The sequence below is a fragment of the Gouania willdenowi genome, chromosome 8 (assembly GCF_900634775.1).
Source record: "Gouania willdenowi chromosome 8, fGouWil2.1, whole genome shotgun sequence".
Classification (NCBI taxonomy): domain Eukaryota; kingdom Metazoa; phylum Chordata; class Actinopteri; order Blenniiformes; family Gobiesocidae; genus Gouania; species Gouania willdenowi.
The window spans coordinates 23,919,265-23,937,984 of NC_041051.1; the positions used below are offsets into that span (position 1 = coordinate 23,919,265).

Below are 18,720 nucleotides of genomic sequence, written 5' to 3' on the forward strand. Positions count from 1 at the left end.
GGATAAAAATAAAGGAGCAGACACTGGACACCAAGGCCGACCTCTCTCCTGCTACGCGTGTTTTTGAACATGAAATATTCAGGAAGGTGTGTGGGTTTTTTTTTTTTTTTGTAAAGTTGGTGACTGTTGTGCTGCTAAAGCATTTAATAACACATTCCGCCTACACTCATACACCCCCATCCTTCCCTCCCGACTATTCCTCAGAGTAAATAATTAGGATTCCAGTGTGTCTCCTACAATGATAAATGGCTGACGCATGTAACGTGCCATGTTGGATCGAAGGAACATTTCTAAATGATTTAAGCTCATGTTGGCTTCAACGTAATGCACATCAATTTAAGATTTGATTTGATTAGTCATTTGGACCATTTTTAGAGCCATGTTTTTTGGTCAATAATACGCATTTTCCGTTTATTTGGCCGGTTTACCCTTTCTCGTCTTTAGTGTAATATTTTCAGAATTATTGATCAAATCCCCGTTTGTTTAAATATTTGTAATTTTAAAATACATTATAGCTAACTGAATTTGCTAAAAATGTTTCCTTGAGGGGGGACATGCATGAAAAAAAGAGATAAACAATTACCACAATAGCTGCTGCAATGTCAATACTGTATTGTAATTTTTATTACATGAAAACATTCATTCAGCTCTGACGGCTTCTGTTTGTCTCTTATTTCCGTTTTCGTCTGTTTAAAATGAATAAATAATAAAAATTAAATTAAAAAAAATCCAGCAGGTATTTAAAGCATTTCTACTGTATAGGCCCAGTCATATTAACAGTAGCTGAGCTGTTTCCGTGATAACGAGCCGAGTCTGCAAAATGCCGTAAATCACACGTGGGCGCGCGGCTGACGGAAATAGAAACAAGCACGCACGGCAGCATTACGCAACAACAACAACAAAAAATGAAGTTCAGCTTCAATAACAAAGGGAAAGATGGCGGTAAAACAAACAAATACATGAAAAAATACATTTTATATTAAAATGTCAGCTTTTTACACATTAGTTATTTTATTTCAACTTTGCTTCATTTGTCTGGAATTATACCCAGAGAAATATCAAATACCTTCTACACCATGAAGTGACTGAGTTATTAAAGCAATTACCAAATTATTTAGGCAATATTTTAGAAGTAATGTCACATTGGCAAGTTCTCTCTCCCTCTGTGTGTGTGTGTGTGTGTGTGTGTGTGTGTGTGTGTGTGTGTGTGTGTGTGTGTGTGTGTGTGTGTGTGTGTGAGAGATGGTGGTGGAGGGGTGTCTCATTTACCCACCCCATGTACCCTCCATCACAGCATCTGCAGACTGTGTACTGGGCTGCTGCGGGGGGAGGAAAGAAAAGCAGGGACTTCTATTCATGTCATGGAGCCTTTCTTTGTCAGAAGATGGATTTATCTCGTGTCATTTCTTCATTCTGTCTTCCCTAACCTTTCAGGTCAGATTGCAGGGGACCGTTGGAGAGATACCGTCACGTGACCCTCGGTACCAAATGGTCTTCCGGCAACGACTCTCAGTAAGAACTGGAGCAAAAGAAGACGCTGCCACTTCTTTCAGCGATGCAGAAGACGTCCTACTACGACAGCTCCTCGACACTATTCGGTGGCTACTCGTCCTACCAGCTGCAGGGGGCGGCAGCATCAGCCGCAGCAGCTGCCAATGGCTTTGGGGGCTATGATACTCAGGTCCCAGTGCCCCTCCACCAGACATCCTTCCAGTCAGCATCCCATCTGGATGTGGATTCGTACCAGCGCTCTGCTTGCTCCTTACAGTCACCAGGTGGTAACGGTGCTCATCAGCAGCCGCACGCCAAACCCAAGGAGCTAAATGGCAGCTGCATGCAGACCAATTTGCCGTCTGAGCACCACCCAGGCCCCCAGGTGTCCCCCCCACTGCCCTCCAACTCCACCGATGGCAAGGCAGGAGGCCAGCAGACAGGGGGCGGTGCTGCAGTCCCCACCGAGCCCAAGTCCTGCCTGAATAAGTCATCCAGTTCTTCGTCCACCTCATCAACCTCCTCAGTGCCATCAAACCCAGCTCTGGCAAAGCAGATCTTTCCCTGGATGAAAGAGTCTCGCCAGAACACCAAGCAGAAAAACTGTTCACCAAGCAACAATCCAGGCAACGGTGGGTTCTTGTTCCACCCCTGACACATATTACTGACCTTTGTGTTTTCATCGCTTTCTGACTGATCTTTTCTTTTTATTCCCGAACATTCTTCACCTCTCACAACCCTTTGTTTTTAATACATCTGATTCCAACGAGTGCATCTCTTTCTCTTCACCTCTCTTATCCTGCTCCCTGGAGAATTCAAAAGGCTTCTTCAGCTTTCCACAAGCAGTGGATCAGACAGGAGAGATAAGATCTAGTCAAATTATTACCATTTGTTTAAATATGTAGTGTAAGGATCTATTGCTATTGAAATCATTACTTACAAAAGCACAAGGACTAAAGATTTACATTAGAATACGTCTAGATTATTATTATAAGGTTTTTTAAACAACGCACTGAAGTGTTACAAAAATACATGTTCAGTCATGCAAGTCTACTTTATTTAGAAATGAGCCAAGAGAAGCAGCTCATTTTGTCCTTTCTTGCAACATGCTAATGTATAGCAAAAGAGCATCAGTGGCTCTGATATGGAAAGGTTGGACTGGTTTGGATAACAAACGTCAGGAGATCAGAATCCTAGTTTGTTTCCGTCGGTGTGTCTAGTCATTAGTTAAAGGATTTCGGAAAGTGAAGCTGAAAGTAAACAGGCTCCTCAGATGTAGTCAAGTCAGAGATGAGAAACTTATCACAGCGAGAGAAACAAAAATATGACTATCTGATCCAGGGGCCACATTAACAACATTCACATCATTATGGCAGAAAAATGACAAAACTCATCTTTAATATAGGAAAGAATAAAAGGGTTTGTGTGTCTGTTGTAGTTTTGAGAGTCATTTTGTGTATTTTTGTATGTCTGAAGTAATTTCGGTTTTTAATATTGTGTGTTTTTGGAGTCGTTTTGGCATTTTTGTCATCACTGTGTGTTTTTGTATTCAATTTTGTGTAATTTGTCGACACTTGGTGTTTTATGCTGTGTATTTTTTTTCCTGTCGTTTTGTCTGTTTTTGTGTCACTGTGTTTTCGTAGTCACTATGTACCATTTTGTCATTTTGTGTTTTTGGACTCATTTTGTTTATTTTTTTGGGGGAAAAAGTAACTCAAAATACACATTTGCATATATAAATACACTTAATTTGTCGTATTGCTTCTGTTTGTGTTTTAGAGAAATATCGTGTTAAGGAAATCATATTTTGAGGATGATAGTTCAGCTCTGACTGATATAAGTTTAACAGTAGTAGGCACTTTGAAATATGGGTTATTGTAATCTTGAAGGCTACTTTGTCATCTGGCATGATCTTACAGTTTAAAGCACATCGCTCTTTATTCTTTCTCTCAAGTTGTTATTTAGAATGGAATTTAATAGCAAACTACGAGAATAAAAATACATCGATTTTATTAAAGATTTAAGTTTTTATCAACAAGTCGATAATATGCAGTATGTTTCAAACACAAGTTTTTACATTCTAGTGCACGAGTGTCCAACACATGACTCACTTAGAGCATCCCTTTCAGCCCTTCAGGAAAAAGTGAGAAAAACAGAGAAAACATGAATCATTGTGTAAATCACCAGCTAATTCACCTGTACATATTTTAGTCTCTCCAATACAAAATCAATGAAACTCCACAATATTTGCTCACAGTTTTCCTGCGATTATGTCACATGATGGCAGCCATTTTTAATATATATATATATATATATTATATCCTGCAAGTTTTCTCTAAATTAAATAAGAATTGGTCACATGAAGGATGTTCAAGTAAAGCTCCTGCAGAGACTGAAATCCGTCACTTAATACTCATATTGTACTTTACATATTACTTATATGTTAAAATGACTAATTTTCCCAAGTAAAATCTGCGTCTCACTTAGGATCTAACTGCTCCATATTTGTCTCTTGAGCTATAAAGAGTTTGACAGTCCTGGTCTTGTGATTTCACTTGTGTATGTCATTAATTGGGTGTACTGTGTGGTTTCAGTGTGTGACAATATACAGCATTTCAAATCCTTTCTCCACCAAACTGAGGGCTTGACAAATGAATTTGTGTTAAAAATACAACCAAAAATTTGCCTTATCCAAAGTACAGTTCACATAGAGCTGATAATGATTTACTTCATTTAGTAAATGTAAGAAATTATGAGCAATACGTAGAACATTAAGAAATTGGATGGAGGATTCAGATGCGGGCTCTCAGATGGTTGTGTTATTGTTTCACCTGTATGATACGGTCAAAGAGATCATGAACACATCTTAACCTTTGAAATTAAATACCATTTTGAGAGCTTTGATTTTTCATTTAGTTCCAATCCAACCTTTTAGCTCTAGCACAAAGAGAGAGAAGTTGTCAGTGTGTCTGAATTTATATGGGTTAGTCTTTCCATCCATCCTTTAATTCAGTCATCTATCAATCCAGATTAGAGTTGCCGGTGCTGAATATATGACACAAAACTGAACCGTTTTTTCCTCTTTATTTAGAATCATAGCTCAATATGACAGAAATATATGTTACATGAATGTTTTGGGAAAATATCCCTCATTTACAGTGTAATTGAATGTCTAGAAATATGTGTTGTAAACGGACTAATGGCAAATTTCACTCAATCTTGTGCTACATAATTACTTAGTGGTATTTTGCTGAAACTTAAATAGCACTAAGTATGACTCGGACTAAACCCTCACTTACATGGATTGAGGCCATATCACAGAGCAAACTGGTAATTTCTCGCAGTATAATCTTGCATATTTCTTCTAAACTCTCCTGGCTTTTGTTTGTCATCTGAAGCATATAAATGTAAAATTAATAAGTGGGACAATATACAGTATAGTGCGAAAAGATGTTCACTATTTTAAAACGTCAGTAGTACGAGTCAATGTCCAAAGGTCTCACTTGATGTCAGAAAATGTAGTCATGCTAATGTAGTCGGAAAAGAACATTTAAGTCCATATCTAAAAGTCAAGATACTATACATCTAGTTTTATATTTTGGCGATATAGAAAATTACAATATCGTCTTTATCGAATATGTTATATATTTTCATAGCTTATTTTGTATTAAATACTCGTTTTAGGAGTCAGTGCTTTCACTACTTCTCATAACATGAAAGGCACAGTTAGATGGATTTTTGAATGCGTTCTAACCCAGACCTTCACCTAAACAAGCCACACTACAGAACTCACTAACACATGCTGTCCCTTAGAGGAGAAAAAGCCAAAAGTGGCTCATATTGTGCAGCTGTTTGTTAATAAATGTGCCTGTGTGGAATTTTGCATCAGCAAATTTAACACAGAATTTTCTTTCGTATAAGACCTTAGAGTTCAAAATATCAAAATTTATTTCGTATATTGCCATTTGGGAAAAAATATCAAGATACGAGTTTTGGTCCATATCGCCTATAGCTCTACTTTGTAGACTGTTACTCAAAGTTAATGGACAGAGATGAATCTTTGTTTGAATGTCATGATGACATGATATTAATCATTTTAAATTAATTGTTTGTGTTCCATTTGCAGGGCAGCACTTTTTGCACTTTAAATAGGAAACAGTCTTATTATTATGAGTTTGATATTGTTTTTGTTTTTTGTCACATATTTCAATTGAGTTGTTGTGTTTCATCCTGAACCCTTTCCTTTGTGTCGTCAGCCTCAGGAGGAGCCGAGAGTAGCAGCGGTGGAGAGAAGAGTCCGACCGGAGGCTCATCAGCATCTTCCAAACGTGCTCGCACAGCTTATACCAGCGGCCAGCTCGTCGAGCTCGAGAAAGAGTTCCACTTCAACCGCTATCTGTGTCGGCCAAGGCGCGTGGAGATGGCCAACCTGCTGAACCTGTCGGAGCGCCAGATCAAGATTTGGTTTCAGAACAGACGCATGAAGTACAAGAAGGACCAGAAGTCCAAAGGCCTGAGTTCCAGCTCCGGCGGTCCGACCCCAACTTGCTCTCCGCCGCTGTCCATGCAGTCTTCTGCTAGCTTCCTTAACTCAATGCACCCAATGGGAGGGGGGAGTGTGGGAGTGGGCGGAGCCTATGACGCCCCATCTCCACCATCGTTTGGCAAGTCTCACCAGGGAGTTTCTTACTCCATGTCCACTGCCTATTCCAACGTGCCGATGAAGGGCTGCCCGCCTCCACAGAAGTTTGGAAGCCCAGACCCAGACTATGGTGATCCTCATCCCCACCATGGATTAGTACAAACCAACAGTGCTGGCTATGGGACCCAGACCAGCATGGAGGCCAGTCCAGTCTACGTGGGAGGTGGCAGCTATGTTGAACCCATGTCTGGCTCAGGAGCCTCCATGTACGGCCTGAACCACCTCGGTCCAACGCCATCACACCACCAAACCATGGACTACAACGTGGCCGGGCCCATGTCGGCCTCCAACCAGCACCATGTTGGAGGATCGGGCCCCCCAGGTCCCTGTGACCAAACCACACACCCGACGTACACAGAGCTGTCGGCGCACCACACCTCGACTCAGGGCAGAATCCAGGAAGCACCCAAGCTCACTCACCTGTAGCAGGTTTGGTACTGATGTTAACCACCGTTACTCTAAGCAAGCACATTCACAGACTCACATCTTAGAACCATATCACTGCAATGGGACTGATAGAGCCAGAACATTAGCATCATGCTTTCAGATGGTTTATCCTTTGCCTACACGCAATTTTAGAAGAAAAGCAATTAGTGTTGTTAATCTCCCAATAGAGATCAAAAGCCACATCATGGATAATTATACAACCTCTTTGGAAGGCGTTTTGAAAGGGTTGATGAATGTCGATTAAAACATTTTTTGTGGGTAATTAATTTTACAATCTTCTAATGATTTTTTGTCTTCTGATTGAACTCCTCAGCTTTAGTGCTCACCGTAAAACAATGTAAAGAAAGATGTTTAAATAGAAAAGAAATATGCAGAAATGATAATAAAACAAATAGAATTCAGGACCTTAAAGCAGGGTACAGACATCAGGGTTTTAGAAATTTGAAGTGATTATTTTATCTGTTACAGACTCACACAGGAAGATAAGAAATCTGACATACTGTGTGCTTGTTTGTTGTAATATTGGAGCTCAAACACAATTATTCTGTCCAACCGATCTTCCTCCAAGACAGAAATCTTTCTTGATCAAATGAGATCTAAACTAATGCTGTGTTACAAGCAACCTAGAACTTAGGATTTTCTGATCTTCTACTTGAAAAAATAACCTTGAACGCCACCTGAAGTCGGAGCTCCTACTTGGTAAAGTTGGGGAAAAAAATCTAATATTCTAGCGGTCAGCAATCTTTGAGATATTTCCACGAGCTGCTGCTAAACTCGAAGATCTGTTTTCACAACTTGAAAATGAAGAGTTTTGAGTTTCCTTGAATGCAGCGTTACATGTTTCTCAGTCAGCTGCTTCCTGATTGGCTACATTCCGTTCCACGGCACAAATTACGGGTCATGAGTCGGGAGTTGTCCTCTTTCCTCACACACACATGAGGAGTTTAGGTCGTAAATACTGAATAAGTTTAATAGTTACAATTTTTGGCCCCGGTCCTTATTAGATCATAGGACCATCTGATAGGATCATCTGATAAAACAGACGATAATCTGGAATTTGCTACAAACACCCTGATTATCTTCATGTGTAAACCCAGTTTAAGATTATTGTAAAATATAGAACCTAAAATGTTGTGAAAAATTATAGAACAATTTGATAGTTGCTCATTATCCTTAATGGATAACCTGTATTCTTTCATTTATAATTTTTCAACCATAATTAAAGGTAACATTTTAATTCTATATTCTGTTCAATTTCCAGTTTTAGCTTATTCTTTATAATGAAATATATATTTAGTTTGTATTTTTATTCACCTTTAGGTGCCCTCACACCATGTTTGTACAAGTTCAGAATGTGAGTCACAACACGCAGATCATTTATTCATTCATTTGGATTGTTCGTTTGAAGCATAAATGAAAGCGTACAGTTACAAAAAAAAGTGATCTAAAACAAAGACACACAGTTTACTGTCAAATGACTTTTCAAAAAGATACCTTTATGACTCTTCCCGTCCCCCACCATCTTTGTGCACGTGGCAGCTGTTATTGAAGCATGTAATGAAAAAAGTGCTGTAATGGACTCAGTTTATAATTGTGCTTTGGTAATAAAATCCCCCCCCCACACCACCACCCCCAGACACGCATTAGCAAACAGCTCTCCTGCCTAGTAAATGAAATAGTTCCCGGTTTATTGGGCAGTTAAGTAGGTGCCCGGACGTTTGATGAAGAGCACTACACACATCCTGGCTTCACTGTTTGTTTTGGAAGGATTAGAATACAGAGGAAGCTTGAAATTTTTTATTAACATAAGCCAAATTTCAATGTTCATACTCTAATGAATTCCATTATCAGTATTCAACAGATGGTGACCAAGGAACGGTTTAAGTATTATCACTTAAAGTGGTCATGGTTTCATGAAATTCAAATAAAATCACAAAGGCAGCAGTTAATTTATTACTCCCTTTATTTCGTAGGGCGTTTATACGTAGTCACAAGATGAAACAATAACCAGTTGTACTGGAACTCCAGTGGGTGCTACATCTTCCTTTTAGTGTCTGAAAAATGCAGAATATCATTCTAAATCAAGTTGTAAAGTTGTGAGTTTTAAACTAATTCCAGTTTGACTTCACATCAGAGATCAAATGAATGAAGAGGCAATCACCATTAACTTTATTTACAGCTGTTGGAGACAAATTTAAATTTGTCAGGCAAAGACTTAGTGTAGGCTTCAGATCAATAAATCGAAAAAAGAAAAAAAAATGTTAACGGTTGCAATTACTGCTCAAAGGTTTGTTTTGATCTCCACTGTAAACACTCATTGACATTGTTGGAAAAGTTGGCTGCATTGCATTGTGGGATGTGGAGTGTTTTCACTTCATTCTCACTACGATTTCTTTCATTTCTTCTTTAGACATTGACGACAGTGATTGGCTCAACACTATTTTCATTCCAGTTTTATCCCGGTATTTCCCGTGATATCAGAATGAAGTAAAATCGCTTCTATGTTTCCATCTACGGGACTCAACATCACACAATGCAATGCACACATTTTTTCTGTTTGCGTTGAAAAACTGTGAAAAAGTGACTTCCCAACAAATTTGTAGTGATTTCAATGAAAGTTTTGGTAAAATAGTGGGGGATGTTCATTTAGGGTCTTATACCAAAAAATGTAATGTGTGTTGGAATGAGGTGATATCACAGGGAATACTGGGAACAAACTAGAACAAAATGGAGTCAAGCCAATGTCTGTCCTCCTTGTTTGGCGAAGGAACTCAAAAAATCACAGTAAGAAAAAAAACTCGAGCGCAAAACCTCCAGCAAATTTACATCAGCTCACCTCATGTCATTTAAATCCGTTGATAACTTTTTGAAATATCCTTGCTCACAATACTTTCTTTTGGATACTCAACTCAACTTTATTTATATAGCACAAATCACAACAAAGTCACCTCAGAGCGCTTAACAAAACACATGGTCTTAGTAAGAAAGAACCCAACAAGATCCACATGAACAAGCATTTAGTGATAATGGGAAGAAATCTCCAGTGGAACCAGGTTCTGAAGTGGCAGCTATCCGCTTCAACTGGTTGGGGTTAGCAAACAGAAAAGGATAGGCCATCCAAATGTCCCAGATTAGTTGTATCTACAGTACTTGAACTCGTTCTTCCTCTCAATATTATCAGCTCACCAAGTTTCACTTAAATCCATTCACAGTTTTTGAGATTTCCCGCTAACAAACATCCACGTTAACAGATGGACGGACAGATGAACCCTGGTGAAAACATTTCTCCTTAGTGAAGGTAATGATGTAAAAACACTTTAATTTATCCATCTATGGGACTGCTGCAACTTTCAGTGAAAACACCAGAAATGTGTTGGGAAGTCAATTGTCAGAGTTTTTGGGTAAAACAAGAAATCACAATAATAATGAAGTAAAAACACTTCTATGCATCAGTCTATGGACTCCACGTCCCACAATGCAATGCACCAAACTTTTCTGACAAGGTCAATAAGAGAGCATTTACAGTGGAGATTATAACAAACATTTAAGTGGCAATTTCAACATTTTACCTTTTTTGTTTTGAGAAACTGATCTTGGATTTATTGATAATTGAGGCGACACTGTCTTTATCTGATAAAACATGTTTGTGTCCATTAGCTTTAGGCCTGGGGGAACCATGTTGTAGCAACCCAACTTTCTGGCCTTCTGTTGCCAGCCTCCTGGTTCTGAATCCTGGGAGGCCGAAGCCAATGGCATTAGTATCAATGTTCATGAGCGTTATTGCTAATAGAGAACTATTCCTCACCTGTAAGAACAGAGGCGTGATTGAAGTGCTTGTGAATGAAAAACTGTGATTCATTGACACTGAGCACAGGCTTCCCCTGACAGAGGCTCCACCCACAGGCTAGCCTTTAGCTTCAGCAATGATCTGGCTCCTTCAGAAACCACACCCAATCATTACCACTCCCCACATGTCCTGTCTGTGGGAGCCGCACATGGAATCTGAAGGAGGCTACACGCTAATGTAGGAATAGCATAGATACACCCTTTCCCATGTCCCACTCTAAACAGGGTCTAAGCAGCTCCGAGCTTAAAGCTAAATCAGCAGAACAACATGAAAACACACACATACACACACAAGCAAGCACATGCACATGCATAAGTATTGACAGAAATAAGCAGCCAGGTAACTCCAGCTGTCAACAAATGCTCAGAATAGGCATTGAAATATTCTGATTTTGGCACATCAGCGACACAGGGTAAAGTGAGAGTGAAGAAAAACACTGTTTATTTATTTATTCATGTACGAGTCTGTCTGTCTTCCTCCTTTTCTCTCCAAATGTTGGACGTGTCCACTCACGTCAGTGGACAAACTTTTCCTTTAGGAGCTTTTTTTTTGCTCCTTGACTTTTAACGTGGATACAGGGTATAAAATGGAACTGAAATGAACGCCCAGATATGGGAGATGCTGTGTGTGCAACGTTAAGGAGACGGTGGGTGAATTTTTCGGGCCTTCAGTGAAGGTTTGTGTTTCGCTAACTTCTCTGATGGCTCACAAACTAAATTCATCACATTGGCTTTAAAATGTGCGCACACAAATCCTATTCACATCTGGGCATCAATATTGCACTTAGAGTTTACATTGTGATTGTTAAAGGGAAAAAAAATTATATGAAATACTTATTTTGAAGACGGGAGGCTCTCCAATCAAAGCGCCTTTGGTCAATGTGTGTTCAAGCGAACATTCATAGAGGAATATTTATTTGTTATAGCTGGTTTTAAAAGATATTCTGTTTTGTAATACCATTATTATTTATCTTTTCTGTATTTATATTACAATAAATGCTGTACTTTTTTTGTATTTACCTGTTATGAAAGAAAAAAAAAAACATTGTGTTTCTTCTTGTCCATCGTACTGAGGTAACCTTTTTTAGTTCTTGTATTCTAGAAAAAAAAACAATCGTAGCTCTTCTGTTCTATGATAGTTTTGTACATAGAAGTCTTGGCTGTACAGGAAAAAGGGCAAAGCTGGGGAAATGATGATCTCAGCATATTTGTGGAAATTTAGACAAACTATTAGCTTGAAAAAGAATGAATCTTTTTGGAGAAAAACACTTTCTTTGTCCTTTGTAGCTTCTTTTTTTTAATGTTTGGAGAGATGTTTGATGAATAATTCTTAAATAAAATGTTATGTTACATGAAAACAATGTCTGTGTCTTAAAGATGTGTATGTGAAGTGACTCGTGTTTTTAAAAAAGCGCATCTAGAATTCTGCGAAGAGCAACAATTTCCAACTAAAGCAAGACTAATAAGAGTGATTGTGCTGCATTTTAAGCACAATTTAAATGTTAAGGTAGATTATTTTTTACCTTAGATGCCTTAAAGTTAAACGTTAAGACCATAATTATTGTAAATTCACAGGGGTCATATGTCACCTACAAACATTAAATAGCTTTTTAAGAGACCAAATTACAAGTTTGATGCCTGGAGGCGGCATTTTCTACACGTTAAACATTCATGTCAACATTTGGATCAATGACCAATTTGAGCATTAACACGTGACCACAATGTCATCTTTGTATATTTTTATTGTAAGTTTGTGTATTTTTGTTGTCGTTTCGTATATTTTTCCTTATGCATCTTTGAAGTTATATATATTTTTTGTGCATTTGAGCCATTTTGTATTTCTGTTTTTGGAGTCATTTGTGTGTGTGTGTGTGTGTGTGTTTTTTTTTGTTTCGTAAGAATTTTCTGTATATTGTAGTAGTCTTGTGTGTAGTTTTGTTGTTCTTTTTTTATATTTCTATAAATTTGTTGTTTATTGGTGACATTTTGTGAGTTTTTATTGTGGTTTTGTATAGTGACTGTTCTTTGTGTGTTTTCATTTTGTATTTTTTTTTTTGTCATTTTGCGTTTTTGGAGTCACTTGTTTTGTTTTAGTTTAGTAAATATTTTATGTTTTTGTGTTTTTTGGGAGTAATTTTATGTAATTTTGTTGCTCTGTGTATTTCTCTAACTTTGTTTTTTTTTTTAGACATTTTGTTGGGTTTTTTTTATTGCAGTTTTGTGTATATTGTATGCTTTTGTTGTCATTCTGTGTATTTTTCTGTTTCTTTGTGTGTTTTTGGAGCTGTTTTGCTTGTACTTTGGGGGCCACATACATTTGGACAGAGGGCCACATGTGGCCCACAGGCCGCCAGTTGCTTATGTCTGCTTTAGTTGGTAAGAGTGACTCAATTGTTACTTATTGTATAAAACTCCTTCACGATTTTTGTAACAAATGATGTAACTTCTATAATGAAGTAACATTAGATTGCAAGGCAACTACAGTTTTTGGAGCAAAACACCCAGATGCTTATTTGGTAGCATTACGTCCAAATTTTAAGAAAATATGAAGTTTGCTAAGTATTATAATCTCTCAATACCTCAAAGCAGCTACATATCTTATTTAAAACATGTAATCGTTTTTGCAGACAGTATTCGCGCCTTTTGCTGGTTGCTACAGAATGCCACTAGTTATTGTTTATGGCCAAGTAAACCCCGAGGGCAACGATTCGGTGGGGTCACGTGGTCCGTGCCGTCCCCTCGCGCTCTTACTGCAGCCGTTACAGCGCTCGAGGGCTCGAGTGCGGCATAAAACTTAGGAGATAAATCAAACTTCCATAAATAATGGCAGTGCTTCCTTTTACATCTCCGTTGGACTAACAGACTATAAAAACAGCACTAAAGCAGAGATTGGATCTAATTTATTGCCTCATAAAAACACAAGGAAAGGTCTCGTCTGAGAGTCGAGTGTGCGCGCACAGGCAGGTGCACGCACTGTTCACTAAACCTCGGATATTATGACAAATCCTGTTCTTTCCCTTTTCCCCCCTAAAATATGCAGAGGTAAAGAGTAGTAATATATCCTGCTCAAAGAAAGTACTGTTACTTGGTAGAAATTGTACTCAAGTACAAGTAAAAAGTAGCTCAATTAAATAGTACTCAAAGTAAAAGTTCCTAGTTACTTTCATCCACGTTTATTATTTGTAATAAATTTTGCCACGGTTCCCTTGCATACAGTAAAAATCTCATGTATAAAGGAAGAGACCAAATCTTGCACACAATTGAAACTTAATTTATGAAAATTATATATATATATATATATATATATATATATATATATACATACACACGATGCTGTAAATTGCAATCCTACTGTTGCCTTTTCTTTATGTTGAAATGCAAATGTCAGAAAGATGCATTTGATTGTCGTCATTTTATGTTTCAAGTTTCACAATGTCTGTTAATCATTTTAAAACAAAAAAATTATTTCCTCAACGGTTGAATGTAGAAATGTAATTATTTACTTTACTTCGTTTAAAACGTTAAGTACAAGTAAAATGTGTGATTCAGAAATACACTCAAAAAAGTACAAGTACCCATTAAACAACTCAGTAACGTGAGTACTTGTTCTCCGTTACTTTCACCTTTGAAAATATGTGCAGCAACAAGAACTAAATCCACAGTTTGAAAACAGCAGCCGAATGTTCTAAATGTTTGTTAGTTTGATAGGATCAAGTCACAATCACTCGTTTACCAAAAAATTAAGAAACATTTCATTCTCACCCTACCTGAATTTTAATTTAAATAAATAAATACATAAAGGTTAAATCCGTGCATGCATAATCCCGATGAACAATATCGTCGTTAAAAATGAAAAGATCTTAAAAAAAAAAAAAGGTTTTAAAAGAAATGAGAACACAGGAGGCAGCCGTGCAGTTGCTGCTTCAGCTCAGTCAGCAGCTTGTGAGTGTGTGTTTGTGTGTGAATGTGTGTGTCGCAGCCTCGGCCTACACACAGCCCGGGCTTTTCTGTTCCACTCAATGCTTTTCACTCCCACACACATTTCTGCCTTTTCTCCTCAGAGTCCAATGGTGACGCTAAACAGCAGAGAGAGGGGGAGAAGGAAAGAACACTTTAAAAATAAAAAAAATACTGCCCTTTTCTTCAACAAGCTGAATGTGCATCTTTTGTGTGTGCGGGGATTTACGTGCAAAATACACCCAAAATATAAATAAAATCCCTGTAAGTCTGAAGCCAAATGGAGGGAGATAGAGAGAGGATGTTTTGTGTGTTATTAAGGGGCAAAAAGGGGCCCCTGTCAGCCTTTTTGCAGAGCGCCAAAGATTGATCACCACCCCCCGGGGAACCGTTGGGCCTCCTTAAATATCCTTCGCTAGTTCTTGATTTTTATGAAGAATTTACCCGTTGGATGATTTAATGTTACTCTGTGTTCTCTCCTTCACTTCTCGCACTGCTGCTGCTGTTAGGAATGAAAGGAGAAACGGGAATGTGCTGGTTTGATTTGTCCAGCTGTAAGGAGCGACCTCCCAGTGAACCCAGCCTCTCAGTGAGGGTAAACAACACGCACACCACTATGAAAAGACGCACGGGCCCCATTGCGCACATTGGATATTACAGGCTATTTTTACGCACACTGCAGCTGTTCCCATTAAACATGTTTAATCTGGAAAAAGTCGTATTACCCGTGATTACAGTTTTTACACCATTATGCGTCAGGCCCATCTTCGAGATCTCGGGGTTTCCTGGAAAAGACATCTAATGTTTGCTGCTGTGACAAAACCACCAAGACAGAGATGTTTACGAGATGCTCCATTGTTCAGCCTCCATCACCACAGAGAATCCGCCCACACGCACATATGGCCACCGAAAGCGTCAGGATCTCCACTCAAACCCATTCTTTCAAAAAAAAAAAAAAAAAAAACAATGACAGAAATGCTAAGAAATAAGCCCGCTTTGCCTTATGAATTAAAGCAAAAAAAAAAAAAAAAAAAAAAATATGAATACTGCCTCCCATCAGAGTCGCCAGGCCCCAAACACCGATTGGACATGCATGGTCACATGACCAGGAATTGGCTGCAATTTCATCCCATAGTTGTTCAGTTTAGCCTACCCAGGTCCCCACGCACTGCTAATATTACCAATATACACAATTATTGTATAGTCACGCATTGCAGACGGGGGCATTCATGCGTGTGCGTTTTTGCTTTATTCTGGGTAAGAAGCCATAGACACACAAGCGTGCATGCAGGGGGCGCGCGCGCACACTTGTTTCGTGCGTGTGTGTTTTTTTTTGTGTGTGTGAGGTAATAGCTTGTTTTTGGACATCTCGCCGTTTCGGGGGTAACTTGATTTTTTTGTAGGGAGCGATGAATTTTGAATTCGAGAGGGAGATCGGTTTTATAAACAGCCAGCCGTCCCTCGCTGAGTGCCTGACGTCCTTCCCCGCCGTCCTGGAGTCATTTCAAACTTCATCAATCAAGGAGTCGACAGTAATTCCGCCTCCATTCGAGCACGCCATCCTCAGCCTCAGCCCCTGCACAGCCAGCCAGCCGAGATCAGCCGTTAGTAGGATCCAGGAGAACCGAGGAGCCTCTGCCGCACCACATAATAATGGCCCCCAGACTCAGCATCAGCAGCCCTGCTACCCGCCCGGGCACGCGTCCTCCCCAGGCAAGAAGGTTCCAGCAGGAGCTCTGGCTAAAGAGTTCCCCTGGATGAAGGAGAAGAAATCCTCTAAAAGATGCTCCAAAGCGAGGATTAACACCGGGGGCGGTGGATCCATCGCGCCCCCCGCATCGTCCTCCCCATCGCACACCGCCTCTGGGTACCCTTCAGCCGGGAACGAGTCACCTACAGGTCGGTATGTTTGGCTGAGGTTTTTACGCACAGTATATGCCTTTAATGTTACATATCAATGTAACCTATAACTAATGCATGAATAAAGAGAAAGATAACGATTTACAGATGCTGCAGGAGGAGACAATGCATTACTCTGCAGTCTTTATTCACTGGCTTAATCCCACTCTTTAAAAGGGAAACGCGTTTATTGTAGTTGGATGACGTTTTCTAAAATACACATGTACGAATCCCATTCAAAGGTTATTTATTTTTGACTTGCACCCCATGGATACATTTTTTTTAAATGGTGGCCTATAGGATAAAACTGCAGCAGCATCAATATCAGAAAGTCGTACCAAAAAAAAAAAAAAAAAGCTGTCCGCCATTTTGGATGAATGTGGAAAAATAATGGTAAGTGGACAAAGTAGGTGGGGGTTGGGAAAAGGATAAGTCACAAAGGAACAAACTTCACATGCTTTCATCATCTTTAAAATAAATAAAATTCTCAGCTTTAGCTAAAAAAAAATAATAAGAAAAATACAAAAGCATTATTTTTCTTTTTTCCCTGGATGTATTTAAAACATCTATTGTAATTGTTGCCATTCGGTTACTTTAGTAGTGTTTGATACAACTATTATTTTCGTTTCACACCAACATATGCTATGATTTATTGCCTAAATAAAATATGTATATGATCACTGCAGCTTCCAAACCATCACAGTATCTCTTTGTAGTTTTTTTTTCAGCTTCTCCTGCCTGGATGCACTTTTTCACGACTATTGACATTTTTAAATGTTCTATATTCGGATGTTGCTTCAGTGTAAATGGAAGTTGTAATTTTGAAATGAAAGACGAGTGCTGTTTTATTTGAACAAGAAATGAAGGCCAGGGAAATGATGTGTGTGTCTGTGTAAGTAAATTGTAGGCTGCAGATTACATAAAGATTAAATGCATTAGTCGATAAAGTTTAATATGTATTAATTTATTGATGTGTTTGTGTTTCTTGTGTGTGTATTGAAGCAGACTTGGACGGGGGAGCCGGGGCCCGTCGCCTGCGCACCGCCTACACCAACACGCAGCTGCTGGAGCTGGAGAAAGAGTTCCACTTCAATAAATATCTATGCCGGCCTCGGAGGGTGGAGATTGCGGCTCTGCTGGATCTGACCGAGCGCCAGGTTAAAGTTTGGTTCCAGAACCGCCGCATGAAGCACAAGCGTCAGACCACGCACCCCCGGGAAGGAGGCGGAGGACCGGGCATGCACGAATCTGTAGACCCGGGAGGATTCGAGCCGCTCGAAGGGGCCGACGTGTCCTCCCCGTACTCAAGCCCGCCACTGGAAGCCTCTGGCAGCGGGGACACAGCGGCTGAGCGGGAGTGCAGGAACGCTCATCCATCTTCGGCCTCCTACGCTGCTGACAGCGGGGACAAAGCACCAACTCTACCGCAGGACGGAGGCGTTCCACGGGCCTCTCCGCATCGCCCCTCGCTGCAGAGCGAGCCTGGAGGCTGTGAGGTGTCCGTGTGTGAGCAGCAGGAGCTTTCCTCATCCTCTTCTTCATCCTCCTCTTCCTCATCCTCCTCTTCTTCCTCCGCTCCTTCTACTGCCGTGTCTACCTCCTGTTCGTCCGCTGCGCTCCAGGACCTGAACCTATTCACCGGGGACGCGTGTCTGTCCCCCAGCCTGCAGAGCTCCCTGGACAGCCCCGTGGATTTCTCGGAGGAGGATTTTGACTTTTTCACAAGCACACTTTGCACCATCGACCTCCAGCATCTCAGTTTCTGAGAAACGATGACGGGGAAGCGGGAGTGTGCGTTAAAAAAAAAAAAAAACCTCACACACACACACACACACACACACACACACACACACACACACACACACACACACACACACACACACACACACACACACACACACACACACACACACACACACACACACACACACACACACACACACACACACACACACACACACACACGTCTTTTAATAAATTAGTTGCAGATTTTTTTTTTTTTTTTAATTTTCCATTTTCATTTGAAAATTGTAAAATACTTTAGAAATAAGAGATCGACTTCATTTCGATATTTTAAACATTATTGGAGACAGTTAAAAAACAAAACGACTCGACGGCCTGAAAGAAGGGGATTATTATTAGTCTTTATTTTTATTTTTTATTATAGATTCGTGAGACCTCTCAGGAAATATTTACGGAATCTGAGTGAACCGTTTTTTTAAGGAAATAAAATGTGAAGACTTGATTGTTTCTGTCGGAGATGAAAAGTGAAAGCTCGGCGACATCCGAGGCTTTTGTTTATTTATTAAAATCCTTTAGTAGTGAAAATCCAAATTATTTATTGTACATATATTTTCATAGTGAAAAAAAATGATGAT

At 39.6% G+C, this 18,720-nt stretch overlaps 2 protein-coding genes across 8 annotated transcripts in view; both read left to right on the top strand.

Annotated features, from left to right (window-relative positions):
• Positions 1-9,347, top strand: part of hoxb3a (homeobox B3a) — a 54,737-nt gene extending 45,390 nt beyond the window's left edge. For 5 of the 6 annotated variants that reach the window (XM_028454609.1, XM_028454608.1, XM_028454612.1 and 2 more), the window contains exons 2-3: positions 1,435-2,123; positions 5,748-9,347. In XM_028454609.1, the coding sequence (XP_028310410.1) occupies positions 1,556-2,123; positions 5,748-6,619 (1,440 nt within the window). In that variant the 5' untranslated portion in view covers positions 1,435-1,555 and the 3' untranslated portion in view covers positions 6,620-9,347. The remainder of the gene's footprint in view (positions 1-1,434; positions 2,124-5,747) is intronic. The other variant, XM_028454613.1, reaches the window with a different exon arrangement.
• A 6,292-nt stretch (positions 9,348-15,639) lies between these two features.
• hoxb2a (homeobox B2a) lies at positions 15,640-18,162 on the top strand. 2 transcript variants are annotated; one of them, XM_028454615.1, is made up of 2 exons: positions 15,640-16,342; positions 17,345-18,162. In XM_028454615.1, the coding sequence occupies exons 1-2, from the start codon at positions 15,853-15,855 to the stop codon at positions 18,106-18,108; spliced, it is 1,254 nt and encodes a 417-aa protein (XP_028310416.1). In that variant the 5' UTR covers positions 15,640-15,852; the 3' UTR covers positions 18,109-18,162. The 2 variants fall into 2 exon arrangements, with proteins under 2 accessions (XP_028310416.1, XP_028310417.1); XM_028454616.1 differs by having other exon boundaries at positions 15,643-16,342; positions 17,348-18,162.
• The last annotated feature ends 558 nt before the right edge of the window (positions 18,163-18,720 follow it).